Source organism: Ursus americanus, chromosome 2 (assembly GCF_024610735.1).
Source record: "Ursus americanus isolate L20-20 chromosome 2, mUrsAme1.1.p, whole genome shotgun sequence".
Taxonomy (NCBI): domain Eukaryota; kingdom Metazoa; phylum Chordata; class Mammalia; order Carnivora; family Ursidae; genus Ursus; species Ursus americanus.
The window spans coordinates 83,116,753-83,135,003 of NC_142128.1; the positions used below are offsets into that span (position 1 = coordinate 83,116,753).

At 45.8% G+C, this 18,251-nt stretch overlaps 1 protein-coding gene across 2 annotated transcripts in view; it reads right to left on the minus strand.

Moving 5' to 3' along the window:
- RGS8 (regulator of G protein signaling 8) overlaps positions 1 to 18,251 on the minus strand; it is a 129,952-nt gene that overhangs the window by 18,775 nt on the left and 92,926 nt on the right. Inside the window, exons 4-7 of one of the 2 annotated variants that reach the window (XM_045811288.2) lie at positions 8,858 to 8,931; positions 6,809 to 6,937; positions 4,007 to 4,108; positions 3,097 to 3,161 (exon numbers count right to left, since the gene is read on the minus strand). In XM_045811288.2, coding sequence (XP_045667244.1) covers positions 3,097 to 3,161; positions 4,007 to 4,108; positions 6,809 to 6,834 — 193 coding nt within the window. In that variant the 5' untranslated portion in view covers positions 6,835 to 6,937; positions 8,858 to 8,931. The remainder of the gene's footprint in view (positions 1 to 3,096; positions 3,162 to 4,006; positions 4,109 to 6,808; positions 6,938 to 8,857; positions 8,932 to 18,251) is intronic. The other variant, XM_087858275.1, reaches the window with a different exon arrangement.

Genomic DNA, 18,251 nt, shown 5'->3' on the forward strand with positions numbered 1-18,251 from the left:
ACAGATGAAGAACCAGATTTTCCCAGAGATTGAGGGATTCCGTCAAGGCTACCCAGCTATTTGGAAGCAGAAGCGGGTTAAAATCGTTCGTACGCAGGTCTGACAACCAGCTAACGTTCGTAACTTAATTGTGCAGAAGCATGTTCTCCAATTAAGTGGAAACCATGCTCTAAACTCAAAGCAGACCTGCTGCTGTCAGGTCAGTGAAGACTTCTAATACTGACAGAATGGAATTGAAGGGGAAGACCAAATGTTAGGATTCTATCTGAATCTTGACATTCCCTCGTCTGTAGGCAGCACACTGGATTATTTCTTATGTTATCTGTATGCATGTCCATGTCTCCGAAGTGTGCATTCTCCACCTGGGAGGTACTGTCCTGTTCATCTTGGTGCCCCTGCCCCCGACCAGCTGCTTAGCACAGACTTCAAACATAATGAACACTTAGTACACCTTTCTTTAAATAAATGAGTGCCCAAAACAGCCAGGCTGAGCAGGGAGGGTAAAGATGCTCTATAAATTGAGAATGGGAACAAAAATAATTATCTGAATTATCTGAAATAGAAAACTCAGGGAGGACAGTTGCCTAGGTAGAGAGGATTGCCAGGGGGGTGGTTTCTAGACTAATGCACATTTTTTTTTCTGGAAGCTCATTCAGTGATTCTCCTTTCTTTACTTTTTAGGACATTTTGCTATCTTAATTGAAAACCCTGCATACCTCCGATCAACTGCTGTCCCTCCTAAGGGACCAGCACACATGCAATCCCTTTGGAAAAGCTTAATCATCCCTAATTGAGTCACAATATTAGCCCAAATTAATTAGACTTTAAGAAAGTTGTCAACACCCTTGAAGGTAACCTGGCTCCGACTCCTCCTAGCCTTCACAGGGAGAGAGCGGTCAAGCTCTCAAACCTTGAATTTCTGCCAGTGACCCATGATGAATACAGGCCTCTTTCTTCTCAAAGACATTCGCACCATTGGCATTTTATTTCCGTACTAAACAGAAATGAAAACAGAACATCAGACTCCAAGCAGGATCACAGAACTTCACAGTTCAAAAAACCTATTTCTGCAGTGGTCTAACAAAGAAGCAATGTGCTGTCAGCCTGTAACCCCTTAGTGGAATCCCCATCTCAGAAAAGTGTTCCTGCTTTCTGGAAACCGAAGCCATCCCTGACAGAAGCAGAAGCAAGCGTCTTCAGGTCTAAAAGTCACTGAATCAAATAACATGGAAACTCTTAAATCTCCAGGTCTTGCCACAGCACCAATCCAAAGATACCCGAAGACTGCCTCCGCTAATTGAACCACCATAAACTCTGTCTATAATGGCTCAGCATTAATAATTGGCGGCAAAGTTTGCAAACTTATTCTCAAGCCACGTTTATTTTGCATTTGAGAAATAAAAGCATAATTTAAAAAAATACCACCGTATTCTTACAAAACACCTTTAAGTAGAGAATCCCAAATCACCTAAAGGTGTCCTCTCATGAAGATTCCCTTACCCAGGTGACAGGTAGCACACAGGTATTTCTATCACCATTTCGGAATGAGGAAATAGCCTCAGGGACTTGAACTAAGTGAGTCAGTCATGAGGCTGAAATAGAAACCAAACTTCAAGATGACCTTGCAGCAGAGGAGCCAGAAGAGAAGGTGTAAGTTAATAGTGACACTTGTTTAGCCTACTGGGACTCCAGAAAACAAGTCAGAATAGCCTCATAAAGAACAAGCCTTACTGTCAAATCCTAACTATTATTGTATGGATGCCATTACCTTGGCAAATTCACTGCATAAGCTTGCTGTCTGTGACATAAGCCATATGTCACCCGCAATGTATCTCTCTGTTGCCTTGTTTTCCTTCCTAAGTGTAATCCATAGAACGCTAAAATGACTGTCTCACAAAACTACATGCTACAAATATATGCTTATTCTTAGATCTCGCATTTCATTTTAAAATCTATAGCATTTAATGTATGCAAAATTTATAGCATTTGGTAACCAGTTTATTAGGATCAGGGGCCTAGTCAGAGGGAAGTGCTCATCCAGCTGAAAGCAAAATCACTTCTAAAGACATCTGAAGATTGGGCGACTCCATCAAGGCCGCTCAATTATCTAGAAGCTGAGCTGGGTCAAGACCAAGAACACAGGTCTGACTACCAGCCCATGCCCTTAACCTCGTTGTACAAAACCATGTTCCTCAATTAAGTGGAAACAAGACTCCATGCTAAAAGCAACCCTTCTGCTCCCAGATCAATCAGGATTTCTAATATTGACAGGAAGAATTTAAAAGGAGTACTGAAAGTCTGCATGAAACCTTCTTTTTTCTGCAAAAGATCCTTCTTTCTTCCTCACCCCTGCTCTCCTACTCACATGTCCTTCATGTCACTACGATTTTAAAACCCGATGAATTTGGACTTGGTTGTGATGAGAAAAAAGCAAGAGCTGAAAAGTTTGGCCAGCCTCAAAGTGCCCTTCCCAGGGGAAATATGCATGATTATTTCTGCAATTTTTTGGGGGGTACGGGGAGGTATGGGAAAACAGAAGAGGAGGGACAGCAGAAATACATTCTAGTAAAACTCTTACCCAGCCAGAAACTGAAGAGTGTGATACAGCTGGGGTAGTAAACCCCCAAAATAAAAAGCAACAAGAAAACACAAAACTACGCCAACTCGAGTGACTAACGAAATGCACAGAATATTCATCTGACGGATGAGTAAACCAAGGCTCTCCGGGGACTTGGGGGGAGGTCATTTAATTTTATAAGCAAGATCTAGGATGGACACTAGACTGTCATTCCCACTGAGCCCATCACTCCAACTTCCTAAACTAAATTCTTTCTTTTTGATAAAACTGCTGAAAACACAAAGGCTTCTTGGGACCATCCTTTCAACCCAGAACACAGAAAAGAAGGCCCTCTTCCCACTACATTTAAATTGCATCTTGTTATCTATATACTCCCCTAAGCAGGAGGCTCCATGAGCGCAGGGACTGGGGGCTGTCTGGGGCACCCAGCATAGTACCTGGATCATGGTGGGCATTTGGTGCCTCTTTTGCTAAATGGACGATTTGCTGCAACACGAGGAAACCTGAATTCTACTTACACTTATGGGACAGAAGCACGTCAAAGGAATCTGCCCACCTCGTGGCTTCTTCTGTGGATAGTCTCCTAGGAAAGAAAAAACAACTCTCTTGAATATTTCTGAAATGACTCCCCCTCTCCATCAGCAACCACCAAGATTTGTTCTGGAGACCAAATTGGAACAATGGCGGGCAGGGGGCAGGGCACAAAAGAAAACCACGGGATTCCTGCAATTCTGTCGCTGTAAATGTGGACATTCTTAAGTAACTCTGGCAAACCTCAGTACTGGAATTCAGTGTATTTGTATATTGGCTTTTAGTCTAAAAAACCAAGCTAAAAAAGCGCAGGATATAAAGATGTTAAGATAACAATGGAAAGAAACTGGCCTTAGCGTCAGAAAAGGTAGTCTGAGCTCCTAACTCCATATTTTAGTGTGACCTTAATCTCTTCACCTCTGCAATGGGGATCGCGGTGCCCACATCCCCGAACCCCGTGAGGGTTAAATGAGGTGCATCTATGACACCATTGAACCCAGTACTTGCCCAGTATAGGCACTGAGTCCAGATTATCTGAACATAAGCAGAGCTTTAGAATATATGTGAGTGTTTGTTTCCAAACTGAGAGCTCAGACTGACGACTAAGTAGAACCAAGAAACATCCTTCAGCACATCTTTATAAGAGTGGTGGATAACACAGTTTTCTTAAAAACAAAAAGAGGGTCCCTATTCTGAGTTAGGTCACACATTCTGGAAAGGAAAATTCACATCCATGCATCACGTTCAGGGATATAAAAGGAGCCGCCAAGTGGCAGGGCTTTATTGTTCCTAGGCTCATCTGGTCAACCACTCACTAGAGAAGAACAGGTCCTACAGCCCAGCAGTGGGCGCCCCACGGTGAGCACCCTGGGAATGCCACGTGGCCAAACTACTCACTTTAGAGCACGGTTGGGTTTGTCGGGAAGAATAGCTGTGAAATCACTACACGAGTCTGACTTGTGAGACAGGCATCCCAGGCGGGTCCTCATCCCTTTGTTCCTGCAACAGGCACAGGGGCAGAAGGACGGGGAACTGTCATGATCGTAACTGTCAGCTCTATAAAGGGCCCCGGGAACGGCTCCTGCAGGAGCCTGAGCTGCCTCCCCTGACCCCCCATCCTTCCCCAGGCGGTCCCTGAAGATTTCATGAACAAGAGGAGAAATACCTAGAAGATCAAGGGATATATACTCACTCCCTAGCTTGACTCCTGGAATAGTAATAGGTACCCTACCCCTAGAGGCTTAATGCTTTTTCAAAGCTAACATTCAAGTTGATAGTAAGTCAATGAAGGTCATTAGCTTGGAAGAATTTCTAAATTAGGATTCTCTGTAGGGAAAGGAAATACAGTGAAGACAAAATAACAATCCACATTTTGCTCTCCCATCAGGAGGGCCAAGTAGCAGCAGCAGCAGCTCCTAATTGCAGAGCCCCAGAAGTGGTACCCGCACGGAAAGTAGAAGCTTGCTTGCATAATACAGGGGTGCGTATCACAGAACCTCTGAGCACAAATGAAGCTTTAAGGCAAATTAATGCTGACTCAGGTGCTCCCCACTCATCCCCCAAACCTGGGGATATAGATGTATGAACGGCTACAAACCAGCAAGGACCAACACCTGTAGGTGACAGCCAGAGCAGCTGGCACAATCAGCAGTTAAGAACAAGGGTCCCTCTCTCCGGGGCGCCTGGGTGGCACAGCGGTTAAGCGTCTGCCTTCGGCTCAGGGCGTGAACCCGGCGTTATGGGATCGAGCCCCACATCGGGCTCTTCCGCTATGAGCCTGCTTCTTCCTCTCCCACTCCCCCTGCTTGTGTTCCCTCTCTCGCTGGCTGTCTCTATCTCTGTCGAATAAATAAATAAAATCTTTAAAAAAAAAAAAAAAAAAAGGGTCCCTCTCTCCGTTCTTTAATTTACCTAACTAAGCTCTCATATTCCTATTTATATTTTGGCTTCTCTCAGTCAACCTGTCCAAAACGTTAACATGTATGTTTAAAATTCTCACATTTTTTATTTTCCTAAGGACCAGACATTTACATGTTATGTGTTATGGAAAGTCCGATGAGCAATTACACTAATGTCTCTTTCCGACTTCCAACTTTAGCCCCCTTTTACCTTTTAAACTATGGCCCTGCAAGATGCCCATTTGTGTAAATAAATGTTTATTGGAACACAACAACACCCATTTATTTACATATTGTCTAAAGCTGCTTTTGAGCACGAGGGCAGAGTTGGGTGGTTGCAACACAGGCTGTATGGCCCATAGAACTCAAAATATTTACTCTCTCGCCCCTGATCTTTAACCGTGGCAGCTCCTCGCATGGAGAGCAAAGGTAAGTGGGAAGGGTTTGGTGTAATCAAATCAGGACTGAAGAGTGACTTATAAAAGGGCACTGCCACGTGCATGCTGGTAACCATGTGCCACAGAAATAGTCCCAGAGATGTTATTCTGTCTGTGGAAAGGAAGTCCTTCCTGCCTGGCTTTCCCTTCCCCTGATTCGTGAATCCTGGGCCCCAGAGACGCTAGAGGCCATCCAATTCAATCTCTTCCTGTCGTTCCAAATGGGTTTTCGTCCCTGACCCAAGCTGGTTATTTACAGAAATCTTATCCAACAAACGTCTACTGGGATGGTATTATATTTGGCAAGGATGGACAACATTTGTATTCCACAGCCCATCTCCAAGAGCCTTTTAAAGCTGGAACATCCCAGTTCCCTGAAATAGCCCCTCTCCTGCAGAAAACTGGGCTGCACGTCCTGTGCTCCCACCTCTTATCTCAGCCAGGCACGTGACGAAGCCATTGATTTTGTGGCGTTTCAAAACATTGGCGATAGCCGTTCTCTCTCCTGCGATGGTGAGCCTCTTATGTCCACTCACTCTTATAAATTATGGGGTGCTCTACCACCAGGCCATGCAAGCAACTGATTAAGAGCCCTTAAGTCACCACATTCTGTGAATTCAAGTAAAGGTCTTACTCAGGCTGCACCAAGGCCAAAACCCAACTTGAGTGAGTCAGTTCACTCCTCGGTGCCCCAGGGTCATCAATCACAAAATAGTCAGGTCGATGCCCCCAAGAGCAATTAAGAGGATTTCAAAAAAAATGGCAAATCCACACAAGCCATCGAACGACGTTTAGCAGGGGCCAGTGTAAAGGGTATACTCGTTACCAAGACAACGGTGGTTCTCTCAAATAGTTTGCAAAAATCTTTCATAAAATATTCTTTGGGGCCCAATGGTTTTGATTTTCCATCTTGTCTAGATGAGACCTGAATTATAACCTTGTTAGTTAGGTTTGAAATAATGGGAGCAGAAGTGAGAGTCAAAGGTTAAGGTTACTTAAAAACGAAGGAAGGAAGGAACGAAGGAAGGAAAAGCAAAAGCAAAAAGAAGTAAGCTTGCCCTCATCTTCTTCCCTGTTTCACGACCGTATAGAGGTCTCTACATGGTTCAATGCAAGCTCATGCACGGTCCCACCCCATGAGCCCCACCAGTCAATAGGAGGGTTTGGCACTGAGGTAGGTCCTGCTTGCAAGGCCACAACTTTGCAAGAAGCGCCCCAGGAAGGAGATCACCATCCGCAACAATGGCCTGAGGGGACGGACCACCCGTGGGAGTCGAAGGCTGGGGCAGGCTCACACAGCAGGGGGGTGGGAAGGGGCAGAGAGGGGGAAGGGCAGGGGCAGGGAGACAGGTGAGCATCATTACCTGCGTGGCATCAGTAAAGCGGCCATACAGGCACGCGCTTACGGTTAACCCTCTGGCCGGTGTGCAGGGACGTCAGGGCGGGAGATAGGACTGCGGGGCACAGGGATTTACCCTTTCACGTCCTCTCACCTAAAATCAAAGAATCTGCTGTAAGAGGGGGGCAGCCCTCTCTTATCTGACTGTGCTACAAATCCTCTCGGATGGCTTTCCGCTGACAGAACGCCTCCCCCCACGCAGCCCCTTGCCCACCAATGCCTGCTTGTGCTGACGAAGGGCGACCAGCTAAGGATGAACCGGGACAAACTGCTGGGTGGTCAGGAGCTCCTATTTCCCCAAACACTGGCCATTGACGGGGAAGTGGGGCATGTGCCCCAGGGGAGGAAGGCACGGGCCTGGCAAGCCAAAAATTACTGCTCTCTTTGTCTTATTCCAGCGGGGCCTAAGTGACCAGCAGCCAGGGATGGGGGGGGGGGGTCAGCACTTGTTCCAGAATTACTTGATTGGCTGCTCTTCTGATCCTCGCCTCCCTCTCGGGGAACCTGTCCTGGAGCGTGGGGAGGGTGTGAGCAGGGGGAAGGGTGGAGTAACTCCCAGGGAGACCTGTCAGGCCCCCATCACTGCACAGGCCTGCTCCTTTGCAGGATCACAGGCACAAGCTGAAGCAATGAATATGCACGCTACTCTCTCTTGCCCAGATGGAGGCCACCCGACCTTCCTCAGCCTGGGAACTGGCCCCTTCCTGATCCGAAGCGGGGAGGACGTCAGGAAAGGGGATACTGAGGTTGAGGGCTTGTTGACTGATCATCTCTCTTTCCTGAGGGTCCCCTTCTCAGTGCTTCAAACCCTTTGTTCCCACAGAAATGATAGGAAGAAACACGTGAAGAGAGCAGCCTATCCGTAAAGGGCTCCCCTGGGGAACCCTGACACCAAACATAGAATCCATTTTAAAAGAAACCTAATTTAGATAGATAAGGCCCCTACTCGATCTACTCCATTTAAATTATTTTTGTATTATACAGAACATTTCACAAATACTTTTTTTAAAAATACCTTCTCTAGTAATACCAAATTTAATAAAATTAAAAGATTGCTTTGTTAAAACTAAAAAAAAAAAAATAGTTAGACTTTGTGTCAAAGCTCATCCTCCAGGAGACTGAGCTTACGCTCTGTTCCCTAACAGTAGGGACATTTCCTTAATCTTTGTCCTAATGGTGCATCCACCTGCCTGCCCAGGAGTAAGGAAACCGAAGCCCTTGCCAGGGTTAAGGTTCTCTTCCAGCTGCGAGAAATCACAGTTTGGGGTACCTATGCCTCATTTTCTCTTGCTGATGGTCTGTGACCCGGAGGAGGGGAAGGCTGTGCCAGCGGCCTTCGCGACCCTGGTGCTGAACAGAACCAGGGATGTGTCCCCACAGACACAGCAGGCAAGGTCATTCGGGGCAGGTATCACCAGGCCCGCAGTCACTGCCTTGTCGCTCTTCCCGTTCCCACTGCTGGCTCACCCTGGCTTGCCGGGACTGCTTCCATGCCTGCCTCTCTCCCTCCCAAATCCAGCACTGCCCACCACTGCCCCCCAGACCACTGCCCACCACTGCCCCCCAGACCTTTCACCGTCCCTTCACCTAGTTCAGCCTTGACTTCGATACGATCAGAATCTGCAGGAGACTCTGGCCCTAGCTTCCTCATTCATCCCAGCACCTTGGGGCTCTAATTCCATCTGGTCCTTGACTTCTGGGGGATGAAGTTTGGGGTCCCTAGAGCCCCAGGAAGGACCATGGCAATGTGCCCTGTTAGGTGGACATCAAATGACAGGTGACTCTGGGGCAGACAGGATGGGACATAATGGAAAGAGGGTACTCAAGGAAAAAAACAAAGGTTAAAAGCAAAGAGCAAAAAGCTCCCTTTTAAAGAGGGGAAGAGAAACTAAGAGTCTCAGCGGAGAGAAAGCAATCAATATGCATGGAGAGGCAGGTTAATTAAATATGGATAATGCAATCAGCCCACATGGGCACCTTGAAGAGGAGAGAGAAAAGCAAAAGCAATACTCACTGTCTTTGACCAGTCCTCATGGCCTGCGGGTCTTTGCCAACTGGGTGGTCAGAGAGGCTGCGGGTTAAGGAGTTCTGGGGAAAGAGTAGATCTTTCTTTTAGCAGTCAGATCCTTGATGGGTGAAGAACATATGTGCATGAATGCACAGGCACACTCGTGCGTGCACACACACATATACACACGCATGCATGCACAACACACCTCCCACCACTTGAGCCGGGCAGCAAGCAGCCCCGTTGAAAGCTCTTCTCTCTGCTTGTCACATCCAGTAAATACTGAAGCAGCCTACACCCAGCGGGCGGTGGCTCAGCTCCCGGGCACGGTCTGCACGCCCATCCTCATTGGCAGGATGCAGGAGGTGCCCCTGAGCAGAGCTCGCCTGGCACTCCTCCCATACCTTCCTCTTCACTAACCTGCTTCCTTGCTCCTCTGGCTGCAGCTCAGGGAGAAGTCCCCACAGCCCAAAGCTGCCTCCCTCTGCACCCAGAGGCTGTGCAGGGGGCAGCAAAGCCGTAGGTATTAACTCTTTCCGGCCACCAATAAGCTGAAAATAAAGTGTCCAGGGGGCCCTCTTCTAATGAGCTCTGCTGCTGGCTGAAGGCTCGTTGCTGCTCAGGGAGCAGGGAGCATAAAGATCTTGCCCCAGACAGCTGCTGACAGCAGGAGCCAAGCCGAATCAAATCTCCTAATGAGCCAGGAGGAGGGGGGCTGTCTTGCTGGGTGTGATGTGATGTGATAAATGCAGAGAGCAAGAAAGCTACGGGGCAGGTCACACATCTAAATTCCACCCCCTTTCTCCCAATTTCTATTGTGCTTCACTACCAAGCCAAACCACACAGCCCTGAAATTACCCCCTCTGCCACATCTCAGCTGTCCCCCTTACTCGACAGAGGCATTTCTCCCCCAGTCTGTCTCTACTCCCACCCCCCAGCACCAAACACACCACTCCTCACTTCTTAATGAGAAATTTCCACCTCCTCTGCTTCCTCAAAACATGTATATTTCCAACTCTGTGCTCCTGGTTTCTCCTACAGTGGAAATTCACCTCTCTCCCTCCTCCATCACCTAGCAACTTCCCCCTGCTTGCATTTGTTATGGAGTGAGACTTTTCCCTTTGTTCTGCCCAATCTGCACATTATCCCTAATTTTTCTGTCTTCTGCAATTTTTTTCTTCCAAACCATCTTACCCACATAGATCTTCACACTGCCTGTTTCAGTTCCAGTGCCTGTCTCTTCCTGCTTGCCCTAGTACAGTAGTTCTCTGAGTATGGTCCCTGGACCAACAGCGTCAGCATCACCTGGGAATGTGTTAGAAATGCAAATTCTCAGGCCCCACCCCCAGACCTATAGAATCAGAAACTCAGGGGAGGAATCCTAGCCTCCCAGGTGATTCTGATGCATGCTAAAGCATGCAAACCACAAAGCTTCCCTTCTCCCCATTCCACTCCAGTCTCCTGCTCCCACTCAGGAACTAGCTCCAAATGCACCTAACCTTTACTGCAAGTCATTTTGGACACCCGGAAGGTGGCATTTGCTGGCAGCAGCAGAAATCTCTATGGAAAGTGATGGCTTGATACTAAGAATATTAGATTGCATTTGTTTAACCTTTTATAACATAGAAAGCATGTTCATGTATTGTTACCCAACAACCCTATTCCATAGCCAGAGAGAATATTCTTATCCCCGAGTTACAGATGAGAAAATTGAGGCAACTCAAGGATCAGACTTGTTTTCTTAGAACTCTTACAGCAGAGCTCTCCCCACCACGTCATGCCAGGACCCAGAATTATGGGCAGATCTATTGGTGGCATAACCTGCATTCTCGCAGTGACATGAGTCTGCCGCAACCCCACGTTGCCTGACGATAGGATGAAATAAAAAGTCTGATGCTGCCTCCACAGTGACTCATTGTCTCTCTCGCAAAATGTCCACAGCGTGTCTCTGTTAGGTAAAGGGAACTCAGTGTTATGAAATGAGATGCAAAAGAAATGTTTCCCATTTTTCAGAACCCCTGCCTTGAACGCCGACGCTAGCCAGGGTTTAGAATTGAAGCATAAAGAGAATCCTTTGCTTCTGGACTTTTTCTTGATACACCGCACCATACGAAACAGGTTCACATGTAAACCGGGATAAAAGCCCATTGATAAGCGCTTCCCTAATCCAAGATTAGGTTATACGGTAAGGTGGAGCCTCCCCGATTCCATGCACACAGCCATTGTCCAACAAGCCCTCAGAATGTGCTAGACGCTGGGCTAAACATTGCACTGCTGTTAACTCTTGCAACAAACTTACAAGGCTGACATCTTTATCATCCCCATTTTACAGATGGAGAAACAGACAAATCAATTACAAGTGGCAGAGCTGGTGCCTGATACCAAGCTTCCTGTTCCCAACCCTTGCTCTGCCCCTTGCTTTAACACAAAGGTGGTTCAAAGGCACTCCTTGTCCAGTGCTAAAATAGTAAGAAAAAGGCCCCCCTCCGAGTCTCATGCTGCCCCATCTGGCATCCAGGATTTAAAGGCACTGAGGAGATAGGGCAGGGCTGCAGAGGGGCCCAAGTCTCAGGTGGGGGCTGACTAATATTAACTGGGCATCAGGATCTTCAATTAGCCTTTGGAGAAATAATATAATCATAGGAAGTCAATAAGCCAGCCCATATGTTTAAGGAAAGATATAATCATCAATAAACTTTTAAGAAAGAGCAGGAATATAAAGAGCAGAGGGACAAGAGTATGAGGATATGCATCTAGCATGAGTCAAAAGAAGAAATTATAACTTTTTTTTAACCAAAACATTCCCGAACACCAAAGCGTAACCACACAGCACCCTCGTTTGAGAAGCACAGACCTAGTACAGGCCCCCTCTCACGGGAGGCCTCTAAGTTAAATCTTCCTTTCTATAGAGGCAGGTGCATAAAGAATTCCAGAGGCTGGTGAGGGGTTGGTGGGAATTTAGCAGAGCCCAGGGGGTAAGCATTCGTCATGGTCTCCTTTCCTGAAGGAGACAGCTAGGCAAAGGCAAGCAGGCCGGAATGCTAGTGAGAAAGGCACTCACCTGTTTGGACTCTGTGCCTGTGCTTATAGCCCTGGCCCAGGATCCAGAGATTTGGATTCTTTTCTGGTTACTGCTCCTGAGTTTCTGGCTGGAAACTGGGCACAGGATGTCTCCACTGGTGGCGACACATGGTTTTTTCCAGGAAAACAGGCATTACAAGCCCTGCTCTGGCTTCTCAGGCTGCCCTGCACCTCTCAGCTCTTCCCATTCTCTGTTTGCTCCTCCTGGGAAATCCAACCTTCCCAGGCCTGGGCCGTTGCATCTCTCAGGCTTTGGTGCTCAGTCTTGCCTCTCATTAGCTCCAGACCGGCTTTTCCAGGGGACAGCTAGACAACGCCATCCCTCTCAGACTCTCAGACGCAACTGTGTCAGAAACAACCACCTTTCCCTCCAAATCTTCCCTTCCTGCTGGGCTCCCTATGCTTGCTCATGACATGACTCGGTCCTAGCCCCTCGGGGTAATAAATACAGGTACTTCTGGCTTCTTTTTCTCTATTGCCCTGTTGAATTGATTTTTAAAACTTCTCGTTATATTTCTGAAATATTTCTCAACTTTATCCCCTCCCATCCATTGACACTGCCATTCAGAGATTATTGGGTACCCACTCCGTCCTAAGTAACTGACCCTCCTGCCTCCATGTCATTGCCTCCCCTATTCCCTGTAAAGCTCCTGGCACACTACACTACCACCAGAGCTACCCATTGAACAGGTACCATAAATGGTCTTGATAGGAATTTTTGATGGGATAGCAATTTGTCCTGCCTGACATTCTAACAATTCGATCCCATTTACCTCTCCAGTCTTATATCCCATCGTGCATACACGCATGCACACACACACCTGATTCCTCCACTGCCCCTCTGTCCAGAATGTTCTCCCCGCCCCCGGATCTGCCTCTTAACTCCCAGCTCCTTCTCTAAACCTAATACCTCCAAGATAAAAATTCTCCTTTCCAAAGCTTTTCAGCACGGCCTCAGGTCAGAAGGAATCCCTCCATCCTAACACCACCACATTGCTGTGTGACTCTCTGACAGCCCGTAACATGATCTGTAGTTGATCCTTATGATTTATGTTTTCTGATCCTCCCAAATGACTACATGTTCCACAAAGACAGACTCTAGGACTTACCTTGCTATCAATTCCCATTGCCTCGTAGGAAGCAGGTATTTAATAAATGGCAGCTGCATTTGATTCTGAGTTCATGAAAAAAATCTGAAAAATCACCAAGGATTCCTTATGGCGGAAACACTTTAGACTTCTGCAGTCTCCGGGTCAAGACTGAAATCGGTCTAATGCTAATGACTCTCAGGGGCAGCAGCATGGGCACCGAAGGCATTTGCAAACTATTGTTCCCCACAACCCGGTCAGGGCAGAGTGGAATTAATCAAGAGCAAAAGGAGCACCTGGCGTCACACAGGCCACAAAAATGTAATTAAATTGAAGATAAAGGGAATTAAAGTCTGCAATATAATATTTTTAAAAGCCATGTTAGTAGAGGTGGAGGTTTATTGCCAAACGCCCCCTGTGTGTTTATTTAATCAACATGCCACCTAGGACAGTACCATATTAAAAGCTTTTAATAAAACAGTCATTCAGATATTAGATTTGAATTCTGGTCAGCATGCTAAAGCTCTTCCACAAATCTTTTAAAAGCAATTTCCACTTTGTAGCTTCCTAGTAACAGCAGAAACATGAATCAACATATGCTGCATTGATTTGGGGTTTCCATGGAGATTGGAAGGACACAGGGAAGGGAAGGACAGAAAGAGGCCACTCGGCCCAAAATTCTTAAAAAAAAAAAAAAATACGTCTCGATTTCATTCCTCTGAGTATTAACAGCCTCATTTCCTGCTCATCAGTTCAAGCATCCGGATATTTAATTTGTAATAACCCTGCTCAACTTCTCACAAGGAACATTGGAGGGGTCGTGGAAAGAAGTCAGTAGTCAAAGGTGTCGGCCCATGAGGTTTGCAAAGAGAACCGAACAAGTACACGATCTGGAATGGGAAGAAAGGGCCGCTGGTGCTAACTCTGCCGATAACTAGCCCTGTGACACTAACTACCTTAACTAGCTAGCTATGTGATCACTAACATAATGAAGAGCTTTGAATTTCAATTTCCTCTTCTGTAAAACCCAAATTACCTGCCCTGTCTATTTTTCAGAGTGATTATAAGAAAGAAATGAAAAAGTCTGTGGGAAGGAGAATGCCTTGCAAGTTCTAGTCCACTGTACACCCTACCAGTGGCGGCCCCCGACTTACGATGGTTCCACCTACGATGGTTCCCCTTGTGATTGTCTGACTTTACCGTGGTGAGAAAGTGAGACGCATTAAGTGGAAACCACACTTTGAATTCTGCATTTTGCTCTTTTTCCCAACTGGTGATATGTGGTGATATCGGGATGCTCTTTCGTGGTACTGCTTCGTGGCAGCGAGCCGCGGCTCCCAGTTCGCCACTGATCGCGAGAGTCAGCAACTGATACACCTTTACAACTACCCTGTACACTTACAACCATGCTATTTTCCACTTTCAGTGCAGTACTCAATAAACTACATGAGATATGCAACACTTTATTTTAAAATAGGCTTTTGTGTTAGATGATTTTACCCAACGATAGCTAATGTAAGTGTTCTGAGCGTGTTTCAGGTAGCCTAGGCTGAGCTATGATGTTTGGTAGGGTAGGTGTATTCAATGCATTTTCAACTTACAATTGTATTTTCAACTTCTAATGAGTTCATTGGGACATAACCCCATCCTAAGTCGAGGAAAATCTGTATTATGCTTGGTGATGCTCTGAGCTTCCCTTTAAATGGAATTTTGCCAACAAGCAAGTATATGCAAAAAGTTAAAAAAAAAAAAAAAAGATAGATTGCTGATTTAGTAGGAAGTAAACTGACCTGGAAAAAAGAAGAGCGGGTTGGACAGGCCTGAGTTTTCATCCCCACTCTGTAATCTTGCAGATCTGTAACTATGGGCACATTACTCTCCTTGAGTCATTGTCATCGCAGGTAAAATGAAGATCACAGGACCAATGCCGTAGGCTTGTTAAAGGATTGTTATACGGATTTACTGAGGCATTCACGCAATGCTTGGCAAATGGCAAATGACTGTGCAGTGTGAGCCACTAATATTAGCTGTCTCATCTGCTTCATCATCTGTAAAATGGGAATTAGAATTCCTACTCCTTCCCTACTTCACACGGAGGATTACTTGGAAGACATCTGCTCAGCTATTGATAAACTGCTTCAGAAAACGCATTAAATAAATACAATGTTGTTATTTAAAGATTCATGTTTACTACCTGCTAACAGAGGTGACACAAAAATGAAACACGTTTGTGAGGATTTTCAAGTGTCTAGGTGGAGAGGGGGTGACATGTGTTTCTGTTACGTTTTTATTTCTCTTTTGTTCCTCTCAAGCCTTCATTTGTCTCCTTGCCACTCATTGCATTCTTTTTTTCTACCTCTTTTCTCTCTTTACTATCTTTATACTTCTCCTTTTAAGTGCGTCTAGAAGGAATTTTAAAATTAAACTTCAGAGACTTTGGAGTCTAAACTGAAATTGTTCCTTAGGTCTCCTAAAATTAAAAGGTACACCAACACAGGGCAAAATGACACAAAATCAAGAGACATTATAGGATTATAGGAATTACAGGACTGTCCCTCCGACAGTGGTCACCAGCGTTAGACATCTATGTATTTAAAGAAACACATCAACCAAATGCAATATGTGGAATATATTTTGGATCCTGATTCAAATTTAAAACCATAAAAAAATGTCATGAGACAATTTAGGGAAATTTGCACACCTATTAGATATTGATATTACTGTGATATTGATGTTGAGGTTGTTTTTTTAAGCAACTTATTAGTTAGAAATACATTCTGAAATATTTAGAGTTGAAATGATATGCTATCTGGAAATTGCTTCAAAATCATCTAGGGCAGGAAGCGGGAGGTAGTACATGGGTGCCCACTGTTCTTTTCTCTTGACTTGTGTATATTTGAAATTGTGTGTAAAAATGTTATAAATAGTGTGACCACTGACAATACGTGCTTCAGTAAAATGAGCCTACAAAGTGTAACCTTTTAGTGCAAGGAAACTGAAATATAGAAAGAGGCAATTAGAATGGGAATTGATTTCCTGTATTGTAAGTTTTCCTCCCCATGAATAAATCCGTTTTCAGAAAAGCCTTTTATTTGACTTCTAGGGAGCAGGTGCCAAAATTCACAGAGATTTAGAATGGGTATGACTCTTAGATATCACCTACAGAAATTAAATTGTAAAGAATTTGCCCAAGGTCACATTTCTTTTTTTCTTTTTCTTTCTTTTTCTTTCTTTTCTTTTTTTCTTTTTTAAGATTTTACTTATTTCTTTGAGAGAGAGACAGAGATAGCAAGAGAGAGCATGAGCAGGGAGGAGGGGGAGAAGCAGGCTCCCCAGTGAGCAGGGTGCCTGACACAGGGCTCGATCCCAGAACCCTAGGATCACGACCTGAGCCGAAGGCAGACGCCTACCTGACTGAGCCACCCAGGCACCCCCCAAGGTCACATTTCTTAAGTCATGGCCAGAACTCCAACCCAGAGCTCCAGGGGAGCTCCTTTCTTCCCACTGCTGAGCTGCCCACCCACACATCCAGAATCTAGGGCGATAAGTCAACCTTAGATGAGGATACAAATGATAATCTGCCAGCTTCCTCCCCAAACCTTCTCCATTCCTATTGTAACCAGAGCCTTAAACAGTACACTTGGTTTTTACAAACTAGCTTTCTAGTGGCCAGCAGCCGAAGGACCGGAAGCCACAATATAGGGAGAGAGGGCAACAAGCACAATTCTTCACACACCCCCAGCCCGAGCTCCTGTTTCACCAAGATAATCGAGCCCTCAGGTCTGAAATATTTCAACCTCTTTCCCTGTCTCCTCGCCTCCAAGTCTACCCACATTTACACACACGCTTACTTCCTATCTACCACTGACAGATGTGTCTACTCAAGGTAAACCCTTCCTCCTCTGGCCTTGAGCCCCTCCTTCCCACCTGCCCTGCTTTATCAACCCTCTATCTTTATTCTGTCCTTCTCCCATGTTATTCTATGCTTACAAATAAAAATGGTTCCATTAAAAAAAAAATTCTCCTGGGGGGCGGCAGTTTCCTCCTTTTGTCAGCAAAGCCACCTGAAAACATTTCCTGTTTCCCTACTTCCTATCCCTTCATCAGACCTTTACAATTTGGCTTCCATCCCTACCATTTCGCTGAAAGAGCGACCTCTATATTGTGAGGCTCCGTGGTCCAACGGTCCTTGTCCTTGTGGACCTCTTAGCTGCATTGCCATGGCGACCACTCAGTTCAGGCACCTCCACGCCCTTGACCTCCTTAGCCTTACATCTCCTAACTGGCCTTCCCCTTGGTCTCCTTTGCTGGCTCCTCCTCTGCCCACCCCATAATGCTGACATTCTCCTGCCCTCTAACCTTGGTTTCCTGTGCTTTTCTCCTTAAATGCTCCTTGGGCAATCTCATCCTTGCCCATAGTCCCAACTACACTGGGTATACTGACCATTTCTGAATATTTTCCTCTAATTCTGGTCCCTCTTCCAATTATATAGATTCTTATGGCCCATGGATTGCCAAACACACCCCTCAAGTATCCCACAGGCACAACAAGTACAAACACATCTAAAAATTGAGCACAACATAGTCCCTTCTTTTCCTGACCCATTTTATCCCCCACCCCCATCCCCCATGTCACCTCCCACACACATACAAATCTTCTTCCTGTGGAATTCCTGGTCTCAGTTTCTGACACCACCATCAACTGAGTAACTCAAGTCGGGAATAGGGAAGTAAATAGACAGGACTCCTTTTTTCTTATCTCCTATAGCCAGCCAATTACCAAATCATACTGATTAAATCTCCCTCGCCGGTTTCACATCTGTCCCCTCCTCTCCGTCCTTACTAGTACTGCTCTGTTTCATGTCCTTCTTCATGGTCCCTGGTTCTTGTCCTCACCGTCTTTGGTCTCTCTGATCCAGACATGCTTTTCTACATCAGAACATGGTGTGATTAGGTGCCTGCAACTCTCTTCTCCTAACTGGACTCTGAAGTCCCTCAAGGGCAGGAAAGTGTATTCATTCATTCATTCATTCATTCATCCATTTATGCAACTAACATTTAGGTATCTCCTATGTGCCAAGCAATGTACGGGCATAGTACATTACCTATGCACATTGCATACGTGAAAGCTATGTTTTTCATCTCTACATCTCCAACATCTAGCACAGTGCCTGACACCAGAAGATGCTCCATAACTGAACAGGTGAGTGAGACCATGTTTAGAGCAGGAT